This window comes from Helianthus annuus, chromosome 3 (genome assembly GCF_002127325.2).
Source record: "Helianthus annuus cultivar XRQ/B chromosome 3, HanXRQr2.0-SUNRISE, whole genome shotgun sequence".
In the NCBI taxonomy this organism is placed as follows: domain Eukaryota; kingdom Viridiplantae; phylum Streptophyta; class Magnoliopsida; order Asterales; family Asteraceae; genus Helianthus; species Helianthus annuus.
In genome coordinates, this window is record NC_035435.2 from 164,362,952 (window position 1) to 164,381,509 (window position 18,558).

General features: G+C 33.7%; 1 protein-coding gene across 2 annotated transcripts; it reads right to left on the bottom strand.

The window, feature by feature from the left end:
- Positions 1 to 240: 240 nt before the first annotated feature.
- LOC110930689 (cytochrome P450 87A3) lies at positions 241 to 12,457 on the bottom strand. Of its 2 annotated transcripts, XM_035987700.1 has the most exons (10): positions 12,199 to 12,457; positions 9,544 to 9,719; positions 9,398 to 9,474; positions 8,838 to 8,990; positions 2,323 to 2,574; positions 2,163 to 2,252; positions 1,735 to 1,813; positions 1,534 to 1,640; positions 514 to 641; positions 241 to 428 (listed from the first exon to the last, which is right to left on the bottom strand). In XM_035987700.1, exons 1-10 carry the CDS (start codon positions 12,396 to 12,398, stop codon positions 329 to 331), a joined length of 1,362 nt encoding a protein of 453 aa, XP_035843593.1. In that variant the 5' UTR covers positions 12,399 to 12,457; the 3' UTR covers positions 241 to 328. The 2 variants fall into 2 exon arrangements, with proteins under 2 accessions (XP_035843593.1, XP_022029730.1); XM_022174038.2 differs by having other exon boundaries at positions 9,398 to 9,719.
- Between the last annotated feature and the right edge of the window lie 6,101 nt (positions 12,458 to 18,558).

Sequence of the window (18,558 nt, forward strand, 5' to 3'; positions counted from 1 at the left end):
GCTCTTAGATTGAATTACATTGGTTTTATGCGTTATTATGAAACAATTGCTAAACAACTTAATACATGCTTCCGCTACACAATTTTTGAGAACTAATATTATGTTGACAACTTATTTTGGTAAAATAATGTCATGACTTATTTGAAAATTTATCATTGGTTCAATGTGATTGGTGGCTCGAACTCTGATGCGTAACACGCCTCGCGGGGTTTCCGCAGGTGAAATTTTGGGGGTGTTACAAGGTGAAACTCTCCCCATCTCTTTATTTAAATGAAAGTTGATATTTCTATGATATGACTAACTGTTCCAGATGTTAATTGGATCGATCTTATTGTTGTTTATCTTTCTCAAAGAACTGAACATGAAATCCATTAGGAAACTGTAAAGCTGGAGTTCGTACAATATCTCCTCCTTTGATTGGTTGCCACCTAAATTTGTAAAGATGTAAGTTAATATATCTCGATCTTTAATTATATCTCTATCATTATAATATATTCTTGATTCTATATTTACCAATATTTGGTCACTAGGCAATGCAAAAAGATGGCCATTTGAAGTCTAGCCAAATCTGCTCCAACACAATACCTCTGGGCGCCTCCAAAAACCATGAAAGTCTTTGAAGAACCTTTCAATTCCATCCCCTACTTGAAAGTTGCAATACAGTTTAAGACTTCAAGTTTATATCATTTATTTAATTATGGGAAAATTCCTAAAATGAACATATGACCAAAAAACTACACCAAAATTAACATTGACTTTTCAAAATTCTAAAATGAGCATGTAAACGTGTCAAACTTGATGCAAAAACGCACTCCATGTGGAAAATTTAGCTGTGTGACACATGTATTCTTTGTGAGAAAACCACCTTAGAAGAATTCTGCGTGCAATCACACTCCACATTGCAACAAATCGAACTAAGAAATTTAAAAACCGAGTAAACTACAATTTTCGTCCTTATATTTGTCCAAAATAAAACTATTAGTCCGATAATTTTCGTCCTTATAGTTTGTCTAAAAAAATCATATAAATGCAAACGTGGGAGAAAACAAACGTCTGAAATGAATGGCGTTTAAATGGTGGATTTAAACCCAAACAATAATGACACTATAGGATGATAAATGCAAAAATTAACTATTAGGCTAATAGTTTTATTTTGGACAAACAACAAGGACAAAAAATGTACGTAGTTTACTCATAAAACTCTTGGTTTTAAAAATCATTTTCCTTGTCATCCCTCTAGCGACTTTCATTTCTTTGCATGTCCCACCGGCTACTTTAATTCTTTGCGCGTCCCGTCTGCAGCCATTGATTTCTTTGTACACCCCGGCAAAAGATGTAAAAAAACCGAATTTATTTTTGCACTCGAGCCCTAGTGTGTCCATGTGGAGTGTGTTTTGCACAGAGTTTGACACATGGAGTACGTTTTCGCATAGATCGTACATATTCATTTTAGATTAACTTTCTGGTCATAGGTTCATTTTCGGAAATTTTTTGGTCTTTATTTATTTGCTGTGAAATGCATACAGCGGTTACCTCCCATCTCCAGGGATTGAACTTTAGTGGATCCTTATAGTTAACAGGGTCTAAATGGACGGCTGGCGAACATACCATCACCACCCAACCAGATGGGATAGTGTAGTCTGCATTAAGTCAATTTCTGTATCAGGTACCCATAAGATACGCATATGAATCTTACGATATCTAGAAAGTTACAAGCAAATGTTTAGTAGTTACCTTTGAACTTGATATCCGTTAATGCTTTGCTGAACGCTACTGGAGCTATGTTACCCAACCGTAGTGTTTCGTTAATAATCTGTAAGTTATGTAGTTAGTTCATATTTGATCAATTTACATATAAATGAGTCGTTTGGTTATGTTTATACCACTTGGGTAAAACGGGTCATATAAGAAAAATTAATTAATAGTGTATTTTTTTGAATACATAAACTACTTTATTAAGAAAACTGATTATTAGTAGTCATGTTATGGCTTCTTTAATCATAGTTATAGTTGGAACAGTTTGTAAAAGGTTAAAAATAATGGAAAAGGCATTTGTTAGTCAGCATGCCTAACCCGAGCCTGTTTTAACTAGTCATGCATCCATCCTTGCAATTTCTAGTTTTGGTCAGAAATTATAAATACAAAGGATAACCAGTGAACACCTGAAAAGTGAATGTCATCGATTTATATTCTTCCCATGTAAGTCCAGCCTCCGGTTTTTCTCGCTTTTTTAAAATTAGCTCGTGTTCTTCCTGTGTGCATAAAATAACAAGCATGTTAAACGAGTGAAATCTTTTTTGGGATTTTAAGATTTTCACATACCGCCAATTCCTTCAGTGCTCGAGGATTATCTGTTAGAAACTTGATTGCTAATGTTATCGCTTGGGAAGTTGATTCATGGTTAGCAAACAATAGCCCAAATATCAAGTCCAAAGAAATTTCTTCTGTAAGGGTTGTATCATTTTTCTTGAGTTCTTCAATAACATAATCAAAGAAATCATTTTGGACCTCATTTGGCTTAGCCTGTCTTTCTTCTAGCATGTTCTTAAGCATCATCATCACCTTCTTTCTTCCCTGATTATATCAAGGAAGTGACGCGTTAGATCTCCAACCCAAAACCCCGAAAACACCCACCAACACGCCTAAGTGTGTCATTAGATTTCTACTTATTTTTTATAGCACCATTTTATGAACAATCTAATCGTACTCCTAAATATTAACACTATTTGTCTACTGTGATACTCGAAGCCTTGACCTCATGGGAAGCGACGCCATTTTACACATCTTAGTACCACTAAGCCAAATGTCTTTTGGTTAATTACAAACGTTCTTCATAGATAACATACATTTCATATCATCACCACATTTTACATTTATTTTTAATATTCAAATATATTGCTTTTTTATAATAAATATAATTATTTACAGAAATTTAATTAACTTATCATAATAAAACAATCGTTATTAGTAAAATAGTTTATATAAATAGAAAAAAATATGAGTTAATTACTGTTTTCGTCCCTATGGTTTGTCAAAAATCACTATTTCAGTCCATTAGTTTAAAAATTGTGATTTCAGTCCCTGTGGTTTCACTTTTGTAACCATTTCAGTCCACCTCGTAACCATTTCAGTCCCTGTACTTAACAGAATAATGGATTGAAATGGTTACGAAAGTGAAACCACATGGACTGAAATGGTTACGAAAGTGAAACCACAGGGACTGAAATCACAATTTTTAAACTAATGGACTGAAATAGTGATTTTTGACAAACTACAGGGACGAAAACAGTAATTAACTCAAAAAATATTGTATTGAAGAAATAAATGTAGTGTTAAAAGTTATATAAATTAATGTTTTTCTAGAACTAAAACATTATCTATTTTAATTATTCTACCCAAACACTATATGTAAAATGAGAGCTAAAAATAAATGTGATGCACAAGTGATTTTTTCACATGATACAAGTCGACGTAAAAGTAATAAAAAAATACAAAAACCCAACCAATCCCACCATTTGCTTCCCACCTTGCGAGGCTGCGAGCACCTTGCTCACGGGCATCTCACTCCAGCCCTCACGGGCCAGGTTTGGAAATCGCCAGCTTGTTAGAATATATAAACTTGATTATATTTCATATTTATTATGTATATAAAGGGACATGTCACCTATGACACTACTAGAAAAAGGGACAATTTCCTACATAAATTTCCTACACAATTTTTTTCGTCACAGATTACTACACTTTTATGACGAATTTCCTACAAAAAAAAATTTCAAGATTTTGTTACAAATTTTCGATGCATCCATGACGAAAAATAAGAAAACCCTAATTAATTTACAGTTGCGTAATAAATCTATCGGAAATAACCTACAAAACAAAAAATAAGGGAAAATGATATCGTTTCCTACACATTTATGACGAAAAATAAGAAAACCCTAATTAATTGACAGTTGCGTCAAAAATCTGTAGGAAATAATCTACAAAAGGTTAATTATTATTTTTTACCGAATAAATATTTATATAAGCCAAAAAAATAAGGGAAAACAATATCGTTTCCTACACATTTATGACGAAATATTTATAACTTAAGCCATCCGTCGGAATTTCGTCACAACTTGTGACAAGTTTCTGACAAAAAATAAGAAAATCCTAATTGATTGACAGTTACGTCACAAATCTGTCACAAATAATCTACAAAAGGTTAAATAATAATAAAACTAGTATATAATAATTATAAAATAAACATATTTCTATACATTTATGACAAAATGCTTATTTTTAAATATAATTGTCACAAAGGCGTAGGAAAGAATCCATGTATGAATACAATTTCCTACGCATTTATGCCAAAATGCTTAAATCCATTGCACGTTGTGACACATTTCTTACGACATTTAAGGATTTGTCACAAATGTGTAAGAAACAACCTATATAATTATTTTTATTTTAAATATTAAATGTACGTAACTATGTGGACAAATGGATATGAGTATAATGTGAGTATGTATATATGTATTTGTGTATGTGGGTATGTATGTATGTATATGTACGTATATGCATGTTTGTATCTACATGTATGTATGTATGTATGCATGCATGCACGCACGCACGCACGCACGTACTGTATGTATGTATGTATGTATGTATGTATGTATGTATGTATGTATGTATGTATGTATGTATGTATGTATGTATGTATGTATGTATGTATGTATGTATGTATGTATGTATGTATGTATGTATGTATGTATGTATGTATGTATGTATGTATGTATGTATGTATGTATGTATGTATGTATGTATGTATGTATGTATGTATGTATGTATGTATGTATGTATCTATGTATGTATGTATGTATGTATGTATGTATGTATGTATGTATGTATGTATGTATGTATGTATGTATGTATGTATGTATGTATGTATGTATGTATGTATGTATGTATGTATGTATGTATGTATGTATGTATGTATGTATGTATGTATGTATGTATGTATGTATGTATGTATGTATGTATGTATGTATGTATGTATGTATGTATGTATGTATGTATGTATGTATGTATGTATGTAATGTATCTGTATGTGTATTTATATATATGCAGGCCGACATTGACTTGGGAATAGTGGATTAGGCATGATTTGGTAGACTTAGGTGTTGTTTGTTTTTTAAGAGGTAAAATGTCTGCAGTATGCGCACCACATCTACAGACATCTGTAGCAGAAGAGGTGGACCAAATGTCTGCAGTCTACAAGAAGAAGATTGTTTGTTGTTTAACTTCTACAGGCTTCTAAAATAAACTGGTGGTGGTGGGTGGCGGTGGTGGACAGTGTCACAACATAAATAGCTTTTGTCGGAAAACGGACAAAAATAGTAGACCTTTTTTCTTTATTTTGTCGGAAATTTGTCACAAAACATACTCAGTTTCCTCGGAAATTTGTAACAACACTTCTAATTTATTTGTAGAAAATGGGTCACAAAAAATACTCAGTTTCCTCGGAAATTTGTAACAACACTTCTAATTTATTTGTAGGAAGTGGGTCACAAAAAATACATAGTTTCCTCGGAAATTTGTAACAACACTTCTAATTTATTTGTAGGAAGTGGGTCACAAAAATACTCAGTTTCCTCGGAAATTTGTAACAACACTTCTAATTTATTTGTAGGAAGTGGGTCACAAAAAATACTCAGTTTCCTAGAAAATTTGTAACAACACTTCTAATTTATTTGTAGGAAGTGGGTCACAAAAAATACTTAGTTTTCTAGGAAATTTGTAACAACACTTCTAATCTTTTTGTAGGAAGTGAGTCACAAATAATGTTGTATTAAAATTTGTTATTTTTTTGTTTTTTTTTTATTTTGGTCGGAAATGTGTAGAAAAAAAATAAATCCTAAAAGATAATAATTAAATATATTGTAGGAGATTCGTAGCAATTTGTGACGTACTAATTTCGTAGAAAATGTGTAGGAAATGCGTTAAAAACAGGTTTCCTACGAGCTGTTTTCCTACATCAAGTGTTTATCATAAATGCGTAGAAAAGCCAGTTTTATGACGCATTTCCTAGGAAAACTGGTGTAAGAAATTTTAATTTTTCTAGTAGTGTGACATACCGGTTCAAATGGTGGTTACTCCCGCCAAAAGTAACCGCCGTAATAATTGTCCCTCACAATATGTATATAAACAATTTGCCGGGATCAATAATTGGTACCAAGATATTTCGATATAATATCCTTCAATATCAATCATCATATTCTATTCTATTCGATTGTGTGTTGTTTGTTAGTTTGTTCATCATGAATTCATCATATGATTGTGGTGAATCAAGTTCTGCAAATGATGTTCATGAACATGTTAAACTTCCGCTGCCAACATGTGGTATCAGAGCCACGGCAGATTATGAAGGAGAAAGGGTTTACACGTCTGCAACGGTTTTACCATGTAAACACTGTTCCGACGAACAAAGGGAACGATCGATGGCAAAGACAATACAAAGAAGATGCTACTACTGCAATCAACTCGGTCATCAAATTGCTTACTGCAAGGCAAAAGAAGATGATGTAGCAACTCTTTTGATCAGGCAAGCCATTGATACCGGCATTCAAAAACATGAAGAAGATGAAGTTCGAAACTCAGAATTCATATTCAACGGCACTGATGGAGGTCTTTGGTCTGAAATCTGGTATGTAAATACGAGTTATAAATGTCACTACTCTGGTAATTTAGATGCATTGTTCGGTGTTGAAACAAACACCGGTGAAAATCACTTCTTTTTCATAAGGGGTATAGGGGTTGTGGATGTAATATCAGGGAATGAGAAATTTCGAATTCAAACTGTTTATTATACTCCCGAATTAGACAGAAACGTTCTCAGCCTTGATCAACTGGTGATTCAAGGATACACGGTGCAATTTAATGGAGAAAAATGCAAAATTTTCCCACTTTCGGCACACCCCTTTTGAATAAGAAAAATAATATAACTGGTTTTACAAGAGAGGATGAACTCGGTTCGAGAGAGAAACAATCAATAATCAATAGAGAATCAGATCATGAAGCGTTCAAATCTGATTAGTTGAATGTTTATTTTGAAATTTTGAATCTATCTTCCAATGAACCTGATTGGAATATAATGATTCTGCAAGCAATGAAATTCATCGAGTTTCAAGATTGTAAGGCTCTCTTAGATATGTTGGAAGACAATGAATACGTGATGAAATACAAGTTCGAATTAGAAGTTAAATTCGAAGAAATGATAGACTGGTTTCTAAGAATAAGGATGAGAATCACAATAGACCGATTCCTGTGTACATGAGTAACAATCGGAAGGTGAATTTGCTGGAACTGTACATGATAGTAAAAAGAGAAGGGGCCATAGGACTGTGACATCGAATAATCTGTGGGCAATGGTATCTAAAGATATGGGTCATGACTACCAAGAAAGAGAGTTCACGAGAGTTATATATGCTATGTATTTAGATGTTCTCATTTACTGCTACAAATTCAAGTCGGTTCAAGATGATGTGAGAGACGGCAAAACAATGAACAAGGAAGACTGCCATGAGCAAGAAAGAACTGAGATATACAGGAACTGAAGATCAAGCTGCTGTTCAGGGGAGAAGAACGATGAGCACGAGATGTATACCGGAAGAAGATAAAGAGCATTATGCTCTATTTGCTGGAAATGAATGGATGGGACTGAAGAAAGCACAAAAGCGACGGAGATTCGATTTTCGGCTGGCTGAGAAGGCGGTGAATGAAGCCAATCGAAGCGTTCTTATGCACTCCCGCAAATATAATCCAGTTTAAGGGGGTGTGTTAAAATATATAAACTTGATTATATTTCATATTTATTATGTATATTATGTAAACATAACTCTATTATACTTATATATATATGTATGTGTATCGAATATATATAAAGGGACATGTCACCTATGACATACCGGTTCAAATGGTGGTTACTCCCGCCAAAAGTAACCGCCGGTAATAACTGTCCCTCACAATATGTATATAAACAATTTGCCGGGATCAATAACCGGTACCAAGATATTTCGATATAATATCCTTCATTATCAATCATCATATTCTATTCGAGTGTGTGTTGTTTGTTAGTTTGCTCATCATGAATTCATCATATGATTGTGGTGAATCAAGTTCTGCAAATGATGTTCATGAACATGTTAAACTTCCGCTGCCAACACAGCTTAGGTTCTCTTTAAGAGTCCATTCAAGGGTGAAACTAGAACTTTTACCAGGGGGATCATGATAAGTCTTTCTCCTCTACAGGCTACAACTAGAGGGCTCAAATTATGTTTTCTATAACTAGAAAAATCTTCGACTTTTACCTAATATTCTTAACTAATTCACGTGGTCAGGGGTCAACGGCCCCTCTTAAACCCCCTCTAGTTCTACCCATGAACCCATTAACAAGTTTCTTACAGGTGGCAAAATGAGCTTGCCAACTTGGGTAATGACTAATGACACAAATTAAAATAGGGTCACAGCTTATTTGGTGAGGTTGGGCTGGTCTGGAAACGAACACTTCGTCAATGACTCAATCCTTTTCTGAATCATAATAGTTTGTGTATTTAATTCGAAATAATGATATTTTCAGACCCTACGGGGTAGAGGTAAGACTGTCTACATCTACCCTCCTTAGACCCTACCTTAACTTTGCTATTGTTAGGATTTACTGAGTATGATTATTCTAGTTTGTTTTTTTTAATCCGTGAATGAGAAGTAAAATACTAATATCCACTTCTACTTATTGGGTTATAAAACTGGTTGAGACTGTGGAATAAACTATCCATATAGATTAAATAACATCAATTGTCTACCTGTAAACACTTGTAATAAGCAGTTCCAGGTATCTCCAAAGGAAATGAATATAGTCCTCGAACAAAAGCTTCATAATTCTCTCTTAAATTCTCAGAAGGCTTCTCCACCGGATCATAACTTATCATTTTTTTCCCCATGAACTCATATATCATCTGATTAAACACCAATATAAATATATAGACAAAAGATCAAATACAAATAATTTTAACGTACAAAACGTACGAACGGAAGGTTTTGCTGAAAAAACACGGTGGCATTTTCGTAATTATTAGTAATTATCAAAATTACTCTACAAATGATCTTGTAGAGTAATTTTGATCTTTGTATATAGAGTAATTTTGTAAAATGTTCTTGTAGAGTAATTTTGATCTTGTAGGGTAATTTTGATAATTACCCTACAAGCAAATAATTACAAAAATGTGACAGCGTGTTTTTGTCTTTTTCATGTTATTCGTACGTTTAGTACGTTAAAATTATTTGTACCGGAACTTTACTCTAAATATATAATATTATAAGATTGAGTTAATAACTTGCCATGTTTTGAAAACAAAATACTTACATCTGCAACTGCAGTTTTCAATTCCGTTGTTTCCTGGCTAACCCACCTCTCCATGTTTCTTGTTGCTACAGTTTCAACTTCAGAAAATATATTTTTAAGGCTTTGGGAACCGATTACAGTTAGCACCATGTTTTTGAGATACTTACGCAAGCCTCCATGCATAAAAGCTAGACTTTGGTTCCCTAATACCTTTCTAAAGCTCGGTGGATACCAACTTTCAAAGGATCGGCCTTCTTGTTGGAACACCATATAACTAAGTTCCGAATCAGTTGATACTATAACTCGTGAACCAAACAAACTAGTTCGAAATATAGATCCGTATCTAAAATATAAAATTGATTGTCACAATTTTGATGACATGAAGCACTGAATTGAAACGTACATATCATAACTAATATCAAGGTGGCAATCTTAACCTATTTATTAGAGATAAATGCTAAAATTTGGGTTTTATTTATAAACTAGTTTAAATTACATTTGCTTATTTTTTTATTACTTAAGGCACACAATCAAATTAATCAGGAGACTTTTTGATGAAAATTCTATTCAAGAAACTTCTTTATTACAAAATATACCAAGGTATAATAGATTTTTGGGTAAATTACAAAAATCTTGATACTAGATTGTAAAGTGTGTCTTTTTTTCAAAGAGTACAAAAAACGTACTTGATGTCTGCAAACTCTTGCACGTTATGTCGTTTAGCCCTAACTCAGTTGATTTTTATGGTTAAATCTGACCAAAACGTAAAAAAGTTTTGCAAAATATGAAAAATATAAGGGAATCAAAGATGAAAGTAAAAAAGTTGTTAGGTTAAATTGAAAAAACTAAAAACTTTTGGGTTAACAATACAAAATCAAGTAGTTTGGGTTTATAATGAAATATCAAAACTTTTAAAAAAAAAAAAAAAAAAAAAAAAAAAAACACCCTCAAAACACGGGGTGCAACACCTCAAATCATCAAATTGTTGCTAATTTATATTAGAGTAAATTGCCATTTTAGTCCCTGAGTTTTGTCCAAATTTGTCATTTTAGTCCAAATAGTTTTTTTTGCCTCTGGGTCCCTGACTTTTCCCTTTTGTTGCCATTTTGATCACATACACTAACTCCATCCAAAAACTCCATCTTTAACCAGGGGTATTTTGGGGATTTTCATTTTAAATGTTTTCAATTGCCATTTTGATCCAATTCCAAAAAATCAAAAAAAATTCCAAAAAATCAAAAAAATTCCAAAAAATTCTAAAAAATAATAAAAATTCTAAAAAATCATAAAAATTCTAAAACATTCTAAAAAATCCAAAAAATCCGTTTCGGCGCGAACCGTTTCGAACCCGAACCGTTTCGAGCTGAACCGTTTCGACCCGTACCGTTTCGACCCGAACCGTTTCGAGCTGAACCGTTTTGACGCGAATCGTTTCGACCCGAACCGTTTCGAGCCGAACCGTTTCGACCCGTACCATTTCAAGCTGAACCGTTTCGACGCGAACCGTTTCGAGATGAACCGTTTCGACGCGTACCGTTTCGACCCGAACCGTTTCAAGCTGAATCATTTCGACGCGAACCGTGCCTTATCGACGCGAACCGAACCGTTTCGATGCGAACCGTTTCGAATTGAACCCTTTCGAACCGAACCGTTTCGACCCGAACCGTCGAAACGGTTCAGCTCGAAACGGTTCGGTTCGATAAGGCACGGTTCGGTTCAAAACGGTACGGCTTGAAACGGTTCGGCTTCGAAACAATATGGGTTGAAACGGTTCGGCTTGAAACGGTTCGGCTTCAAAACGGTACGGGTCAAAACGGTTCGCGTCGAAACGGTTCAGCTCGAAACGGTACGGGTCGAAACGGTTCGCGTCGAAACGGTTCAGCTCGAAACGGTTCGGGTTCGAAACGGTTCGCGCCGAAACGGATTTTTTGGATTTTTTAGAATTTTTATGATTTTTTAGAATTTTTATTATTTTTTAGAATTTTTTTTGAATTTTTTTGATTTTTTGGAATTGGATCAAAATGGCAATTGAAAACATTTAAAATGAAAATCCCCAAAATACCCCTAGTTAAAGATGGAGTTTTTGGATGGAGTTAGTGTATGTGATCAAAATGGCAACAAAAGGGAAAAGTCAGGGACCCAGAGGCAAAAAAAAACTATTTGGACTAAAATGGTAAATTTGGACAAAACTCAAGGACTAAAATGGCAATTTACTCTTTATATTATGTAAATAACGAGATGTATCGAACCGCGCGTTGCCGCGGGGATACGAGGGGAATTTGATTAGTATTGGTTTGGTTCATCACGATACTGGGTGGAAAATATAATGAGAAACCTAAAAGTTAAACATTAAAAACCACAAATATAACAAAACAGAGACGTGAAAGGTCTAAAATAGTGAAAAACAAATACAGAAGCTTGAAATTGTAACAAAATAGAGAAGCTAAAACAAAAATACTACTACTAAAAAAACCCTAAAAACCAAAAAAACGGCAACTTTCCGTAGCTTAAAAAAAACCCGGCTCATTTTAGTGTAGATGAGGCGGCGCGTTTTAGCAAATTGGAGATGGTGCATTTTAGCACAATTCACTATTCACAATCATGGATTTTGTCATATATACAATATGTTTCGCTAAAACAGAATGGTGTTAAAGTGTCCAAAAGATGTCCAAAGTGTATTTGTGAAAAGTTGGATTATTATGTACCAAAGGAGTTTAATAATAGCAATCGCATTATTTACCGAAGGTACTATATAACTACATTTTATAACCTGTTATACAACCGCCTTAAATTATTTTTGCGTTTCTAAAAAACGAATTCACCTTTTTATCCTGTTCTTAATGAAAGCCGAAGTATCCAACGTGTGACTTGGGGCGATGAATTGTAGAGTTTCACCGAGTAGCGGCCAACCCATTGAACCGGGAGGAAGAGTTCCATTGCATTTAAGGTTTCTCCATTTGTATACCCAATGGGTAATACTTACTACAAACAAAGCTACAAGGCATAGACCAACATGCAACATCTATAACTTGCAAGGAAACTATCGACTTAACTGAACGAAGGTAGAATGGGAATGATTTGGTGAGGAGAACTAAATGGCGAGGAGGGAGTTATATAGAGCCAGGCATGAAGAAATATTCAAGTAGTACAATCCATTGACAATTTGTCAACTTCACCCCCACCCAAGCTAAATGTTAAAAACTAAAATCTAAAGCTAAACCCCTCAAATTAAATACTAAAAAGTTTTTTTTTAAGTTAAATCACGACTTTAGCAAAAAAAAAATATATCATAAATAAAAAGCTGCAATTTTTATCAAAAAAATTTTTAAAAAATGTGTTTTTTAAGTAGTTTTGGTTGTTTTTGTAACAACCCAATTTTTTATCGTCATATTTTTTCTTTTTGCTTTTAAATACTCATAAAAGTATAAAAATTTAGTAAGAAATCAACTTTTTAGAAAAGTATTATAAGAAAACAATTACAAAATTTATTTATTTTTATAGGACTTTCTTGCAAAACTTAAAAATTTGATTAGTTATTAAAAAAAAAACTTTATAATACTCTATTTTGGGAGGGACTAAATTTATAATTTTGACAAAACTGAAAATAAATAGAAAAGGCAAGGAATCATTCAACATGTCAGTATATTTATGACTCAAGATATCTTCACAACCTACTGTTATGAATTGGCTACCATTTTTATAAAATTTAGAAACTAAAAAAAATAATAATAATAAAGTTTAATCTGTTTTAAATGAAAGTCAAAACTACAAGGACTAATTTGGAATTTCCCTTAACTTTTAAAAATAGAAGATAGATCCCAGCTTTTTCGTCCCTTCAAAGTGGGTTGAAGACTTGAGTTTTGAAATTCCACGTGTCAGCCAATGCCCTAACCCAAGCCCCACCATACCCCACGATCTTAATCCTTTTTCTTATTAATCACGTATCTCCACCTTTATCTTGTCAAACCCACAAGTTTATCACGTAAAGAAAACATGCCCATTATGTTTATCAGATAACCACAACAACTCCGCAAATTTCAATTACGATTCTTATCGCCAAACCGCCTTTATTTTGTATAAATACATGTCTTTTGAACCCACCCCAACTCGCTACACAAACGAATTTTCAATCGAATCTTTCTCTATTAATGGTTTTACAAATTTATCTAATTTAATTAATTAAACAAATCTAGCAGTTCAATTAAATAAAAGTGGAAGTTTAATTGATAAGCGTTATTTATGCAATAACTTTTATGAACTACGTTTATATTAAAAAAAAAGAAACTCATTATCAAATTGTCAACCTCTAGACATGACCAAGGGCGCAGCTTAGGCTACCCCCGGGGGGGCGCCCGCCCCTCGAACTTATCGATGCGTAGTGTTATAAATAGTACTTTTGTATAGGTATATACGTCCCCCCCCCCCCCGGTTTTGGAAAAAATTGTGTCGGGGGAGGGGGGCGTGGCTTCGCCAATGATCATGACTTTTGTGTTTCTTTGCAATCATCCGTTGTAAATTTGGTAATGAATCAAGTTTTTATATCTTAGTTTTGTGGCCGACGTTCATATCGTTTAATCGAGCTTTCACCAGGGCAAGCGAACGGTGAAAAAAAAGGTCAACCAGCTGTCGTATCTGGTAAACTTTCCACCATCATCTTTCTTGTCAACCTAATTCTTTTCTGTTTTTTTTTTTTTTTTTTTTTGTATTTTTTCAAATTTCAATTTCGATATATACAATTCGAGCTTGAAGCCTTTTGAAATTTTCAATTAATTTTTTTAATACTGTATTATGAAATAAACAAAACTAAGATTTGAAAAACTTATTCATTACCAATTTTACAACGAATGATTGCAAAGAAACACCAAAGTCATGATGTACCTAACTACACTAGAGGTTGACAATTTGATAATGAGTTTCTTTTTTTAAAATATAAACGTAGTTCGTAAAAGTTATTGCATAAATAACGCTTATCAATTAAACTTCCACTTTTTTTAATTAAACTATTAGATTTATTTAATTAATTAATTTAGATAAATTTGTAAAAATATTACTTGATTCCCAAAACATCCTTTCAAATTTCCTACTAGCCCTATAAACCTTGAACGTAATCCAAGTCCATCTATTAAATTATAGTTCTTAAATCTTTAGGTCAATTTATTGAAATTTTCCAACTTGTCTGTACCAACGTATATCTTTTGGTGTTTTGCTAAGCTGTATCCAGGTGAGTTTACATAGCCCCTTTTCATTTTAAACTTTTAGGTGAAACATGTTACTTAAACTTATCAATTATTTATGTTAACTTTTTATCTCTACACTTCTTGTCATAAACATAACTTTAGGAGCTTATAACTTATTACAATCATTAACTTTGGTCAAGCCTGTTGTAGTAGATTATAGCGCTACAGGTCTAACAAACCCATCCCTGTATAGATCTAGGGATGATTGATGTCACACCCCAACCCGCAGTGGAATAGGTGATCGGGGCATGATTGGGTTGACTCAAGAGCTTATGACTTGCTATTACGATTTTGAAATAATCATTATTCATAACAAATGTTTTACAAAACAATAATTCAAATAAAAAATTACAAACACAAGACATATAACAAATAAACTATACTAATCCATTTATTGTTAACTAAGGCCCATCCTATCTCCAAATCTTCACTTCAAACCTGTTCACCTGTATCATGTGTAAAAATAGATTTTTTTTGGTAAACAAAGGTTGGTGAGTTAACCATATTGTTATTTGAAAATTTATTATGTTTAAATTTGATTTATTGAGAAAACGTGTGTTAACCAATGTAAGTAAACATGTCGTATGTTATATATGAAACTCATAACACAATCTCAAACAATAAACAAACCAACTGAAATGATTCAATAAATGTACGCATGTTTCACGGTATTATGGTGTGCTGCAAGGTCTATGCTCAATCAAACGGAGCTGAACTCGTATGGTTGGCAACGTCAAGTTCCGCTCATAGGTAATGGGGAACAGACGAGCCTATGGTGATGTGATATCCAAAATGAATGAAATGCACCAAATGATAAACAACCAAACAACACATAACATAGATACTTCACATAATGGTAATTGCACATATTTGAACTTGTAAAATGTGATAAAAATATGCGACACATGATACACCCCAAAAACGTATAAACAAAGTAAAAAGGGGAGTTGTAAGATTCACTCACAGTGGTTGCGTTTGCGATCCCTTGAAGATAACGCACAAGGAAAGATGTGGAAAACCGAACAAATGGAAGCGATTATCCTAGATATTTAAAATATCACAAAACGGTCTTATTAATATAAGTTAAATAATATTTCCTAATACCTATGGTTTATAATCGATTATGTAGATGTTATAACTTAGATCATTATTAACCTTTAAATTTATAAAAGAATTAAAATGAACTATTAGTTATTTATGTTATTATAAATTTAATGGTTTAATTTAAGATTGGAAAAGAATTACAAAAAAAACAAAGAAACTGTTATAATTTTAGTTATAGTTGAAAAAGGGAAAAAATGAAAATAAAATAAAGAGTTAACTGCCATTTTGGTCCTTAAGATTTGGTCATTTTTGTCATTTTAGTACAAAACTCAAACCTTTTGAATCTAGGTCTCTGTGGTTTCAGTTTTATTGCCATTTTGATCCAAAAGTAAAATCAGGTCATATTTGTCTAATAAAATCCTGGTATTTTGTCCTTTTCCTCAGGGGCAAAGTGGTCATTATAATTAAATAATCCCTATGACCACATAAAAGTACAGACTTATCATCTTCCCCAAACTCAAACCCTAATCCATCTTCTCCAAACCTCATTCTCCTACAAGTGAAGACCGAGATTCAAACCACAACGAGCACCAAATCTGGTCATCACTGATCTCATACCATCACCAGCGCAATAACAACTCACCTCAGAAGCCGTTATACAACACCCACAACCGCTCGACTCCCTCATCCTCTCAACACTTCTGATCTACACTACACCACACTCACATGTACACAATTGATTTTGACGGGAACGAGATGAGGAAATCGAAAAGATGACGCCAAAACATTAGATTTACCCCTAATTGTTGGAAGAATCAGCTTGTAGATGTCAACTCGAAACCATCCAACACCACAACCACCTAAATATCAACCTCCAGTTGCAATTCGGTTGCGGCACAGCCATTGATTAATCCGTCACCCGACAACACCAAACACCCTCCTACGTCGATCCAGCCGCCAAACACCGCCCCACCTCCACCTTCTTCTCATCGCCGCCGCCACAGATGGTGGGTGTGCAATGCGACACCGTCGCGCCGCTGTGAGCACAAAACTGTTCATCATCATCATAGTCGGAATCATCTATTTGCTGGCAAAAACAGCTGGATGCGAACCTTAAGAGGCTTCAATCTCTTCTATTCGGAGCAAATATCGCTATCCAGAAAGGAGATTACGGTTAGGCTCAGCTACTATCTCTCCGTCTCATCGGTTTTGTCGATTCTCTGTCTCATCGGAAAAGATAATTGCTAGAAGGATCGGTTCGTGTGTTAACACTTGTTTACTGAAGTTGTTTTTGTAATTGATTTGTGTGCACTAGATTTGTTGTTGTTGATTTAGTGCAAGTTCTAGGTACTATAATGACCATTTTGCCGCCCCTGAGGAAAAGGACAAAATACCGAGATTTTATATAGGGTTGTAAACGAACCGAACGAACACGAACAAGGCCATGTTCGTGTTCGTTCATTAAGAAAATTAACATTTCGCGAACTGTTCACGAACGCATGCCGAACATAATTTTATGTTCGTGTTCGTTCGTTAAGGAAATTCAGTTGTTCACGAACAGTTCGTGAACACTGGTCTCCAACACAAACGAACGCAAGCAAGCATAAAAGAACGCAAACGAACATTTAACTTGAAAATAAAAAAAATAAAAATATTGTTATCCTTAAATATTGGATATAAGTAGTTAAATACTACCTTCAAATGATAAATCAAAACATAAGAAGTCTAATACACCACCAAACGATGAATCAACTTTAACTAACTTAGACATAATTATCCCCAAAAATGTCTTAGCATGTCCAAATTTTAGCTAACTTAGAAAAAAATTGGGTTTCAAGTTTTAAATATTTTTAGATAAAAGGTTTATTATATATTATTTTGTAATATAATCAAACAAACATAACTGAAAATATTACCGAACGTTCACGAACGCAGTCGAACGACCGAGACCTATGTTCGTGTTCGTTCGCTAAGCTAACCGAACGAAATTTTTTGTTCGTGTTCGTTCGTTAAGGTAATCGAACGAACATAAACGAACTTCCCGCCGAACGGTTCACGAACTGTTCGCTGAACGTTCGGTTCGTTTACAGCCCTAATTTTATAAGACAAATATGACCTAGTTTTACTTTTGGACCAAAATAGTAATAAAACTGAAACCACAGGGACACAGATTCAAAAGATTTGAGTTTTGGACCAAAATGGCAATAAACTGAAAATTTTTCCTGTCTAATAAGTGAACTTAAGTTGGTAAACAAAGAGTTTTCAAGTAACAGATTTTTGAGCTCATTGCCTGAAAAGTGGGATACAATAGTAATTATGATGAGAACAACTCCTGAGTTTAAGGATATGACTCTGGCTCAGCTTCATGGAAAGCTCTTAACATTTGAAAAAGAGCTTGTCTAGAAAAAGAAGCTCCAGGAAACTAGAAAAGTGTCCGATGATTATGTCTTTGGCAATATTGCACTTCTACGTCAAGATGGATCATCATCGGGATTATGAAATGATCAGGGTTATGACCATTATAGTGATATATCAACTAGACTCAATTTTGATCAATATTCATCAAATTGTGCCTTCACATCAAATGATGACAGTCATAATTAATCTATCTTTTGTTCTTGATGATCTTAAACATATTGAACCCACTGACCTTGAGGAGATAGATATTTTGCACCAAGTGCCACTACTTAGTCTTACAGCAAACAATATTTACAAAAGCACTGATAGGAAATATCCAGGGTTGAATGGCAGGTCAAGGGTAAGGTTGGATAAATCAAAGATAAACTGTTTTAAATGAAACAGATTAGGTCATTGTAGGAGTCAAACAAATTACTCTACACATGTGATAACATATCCAAAACAAAAGGCCTCTATCGAAAAACCAACAGTAGTTTTATCAAA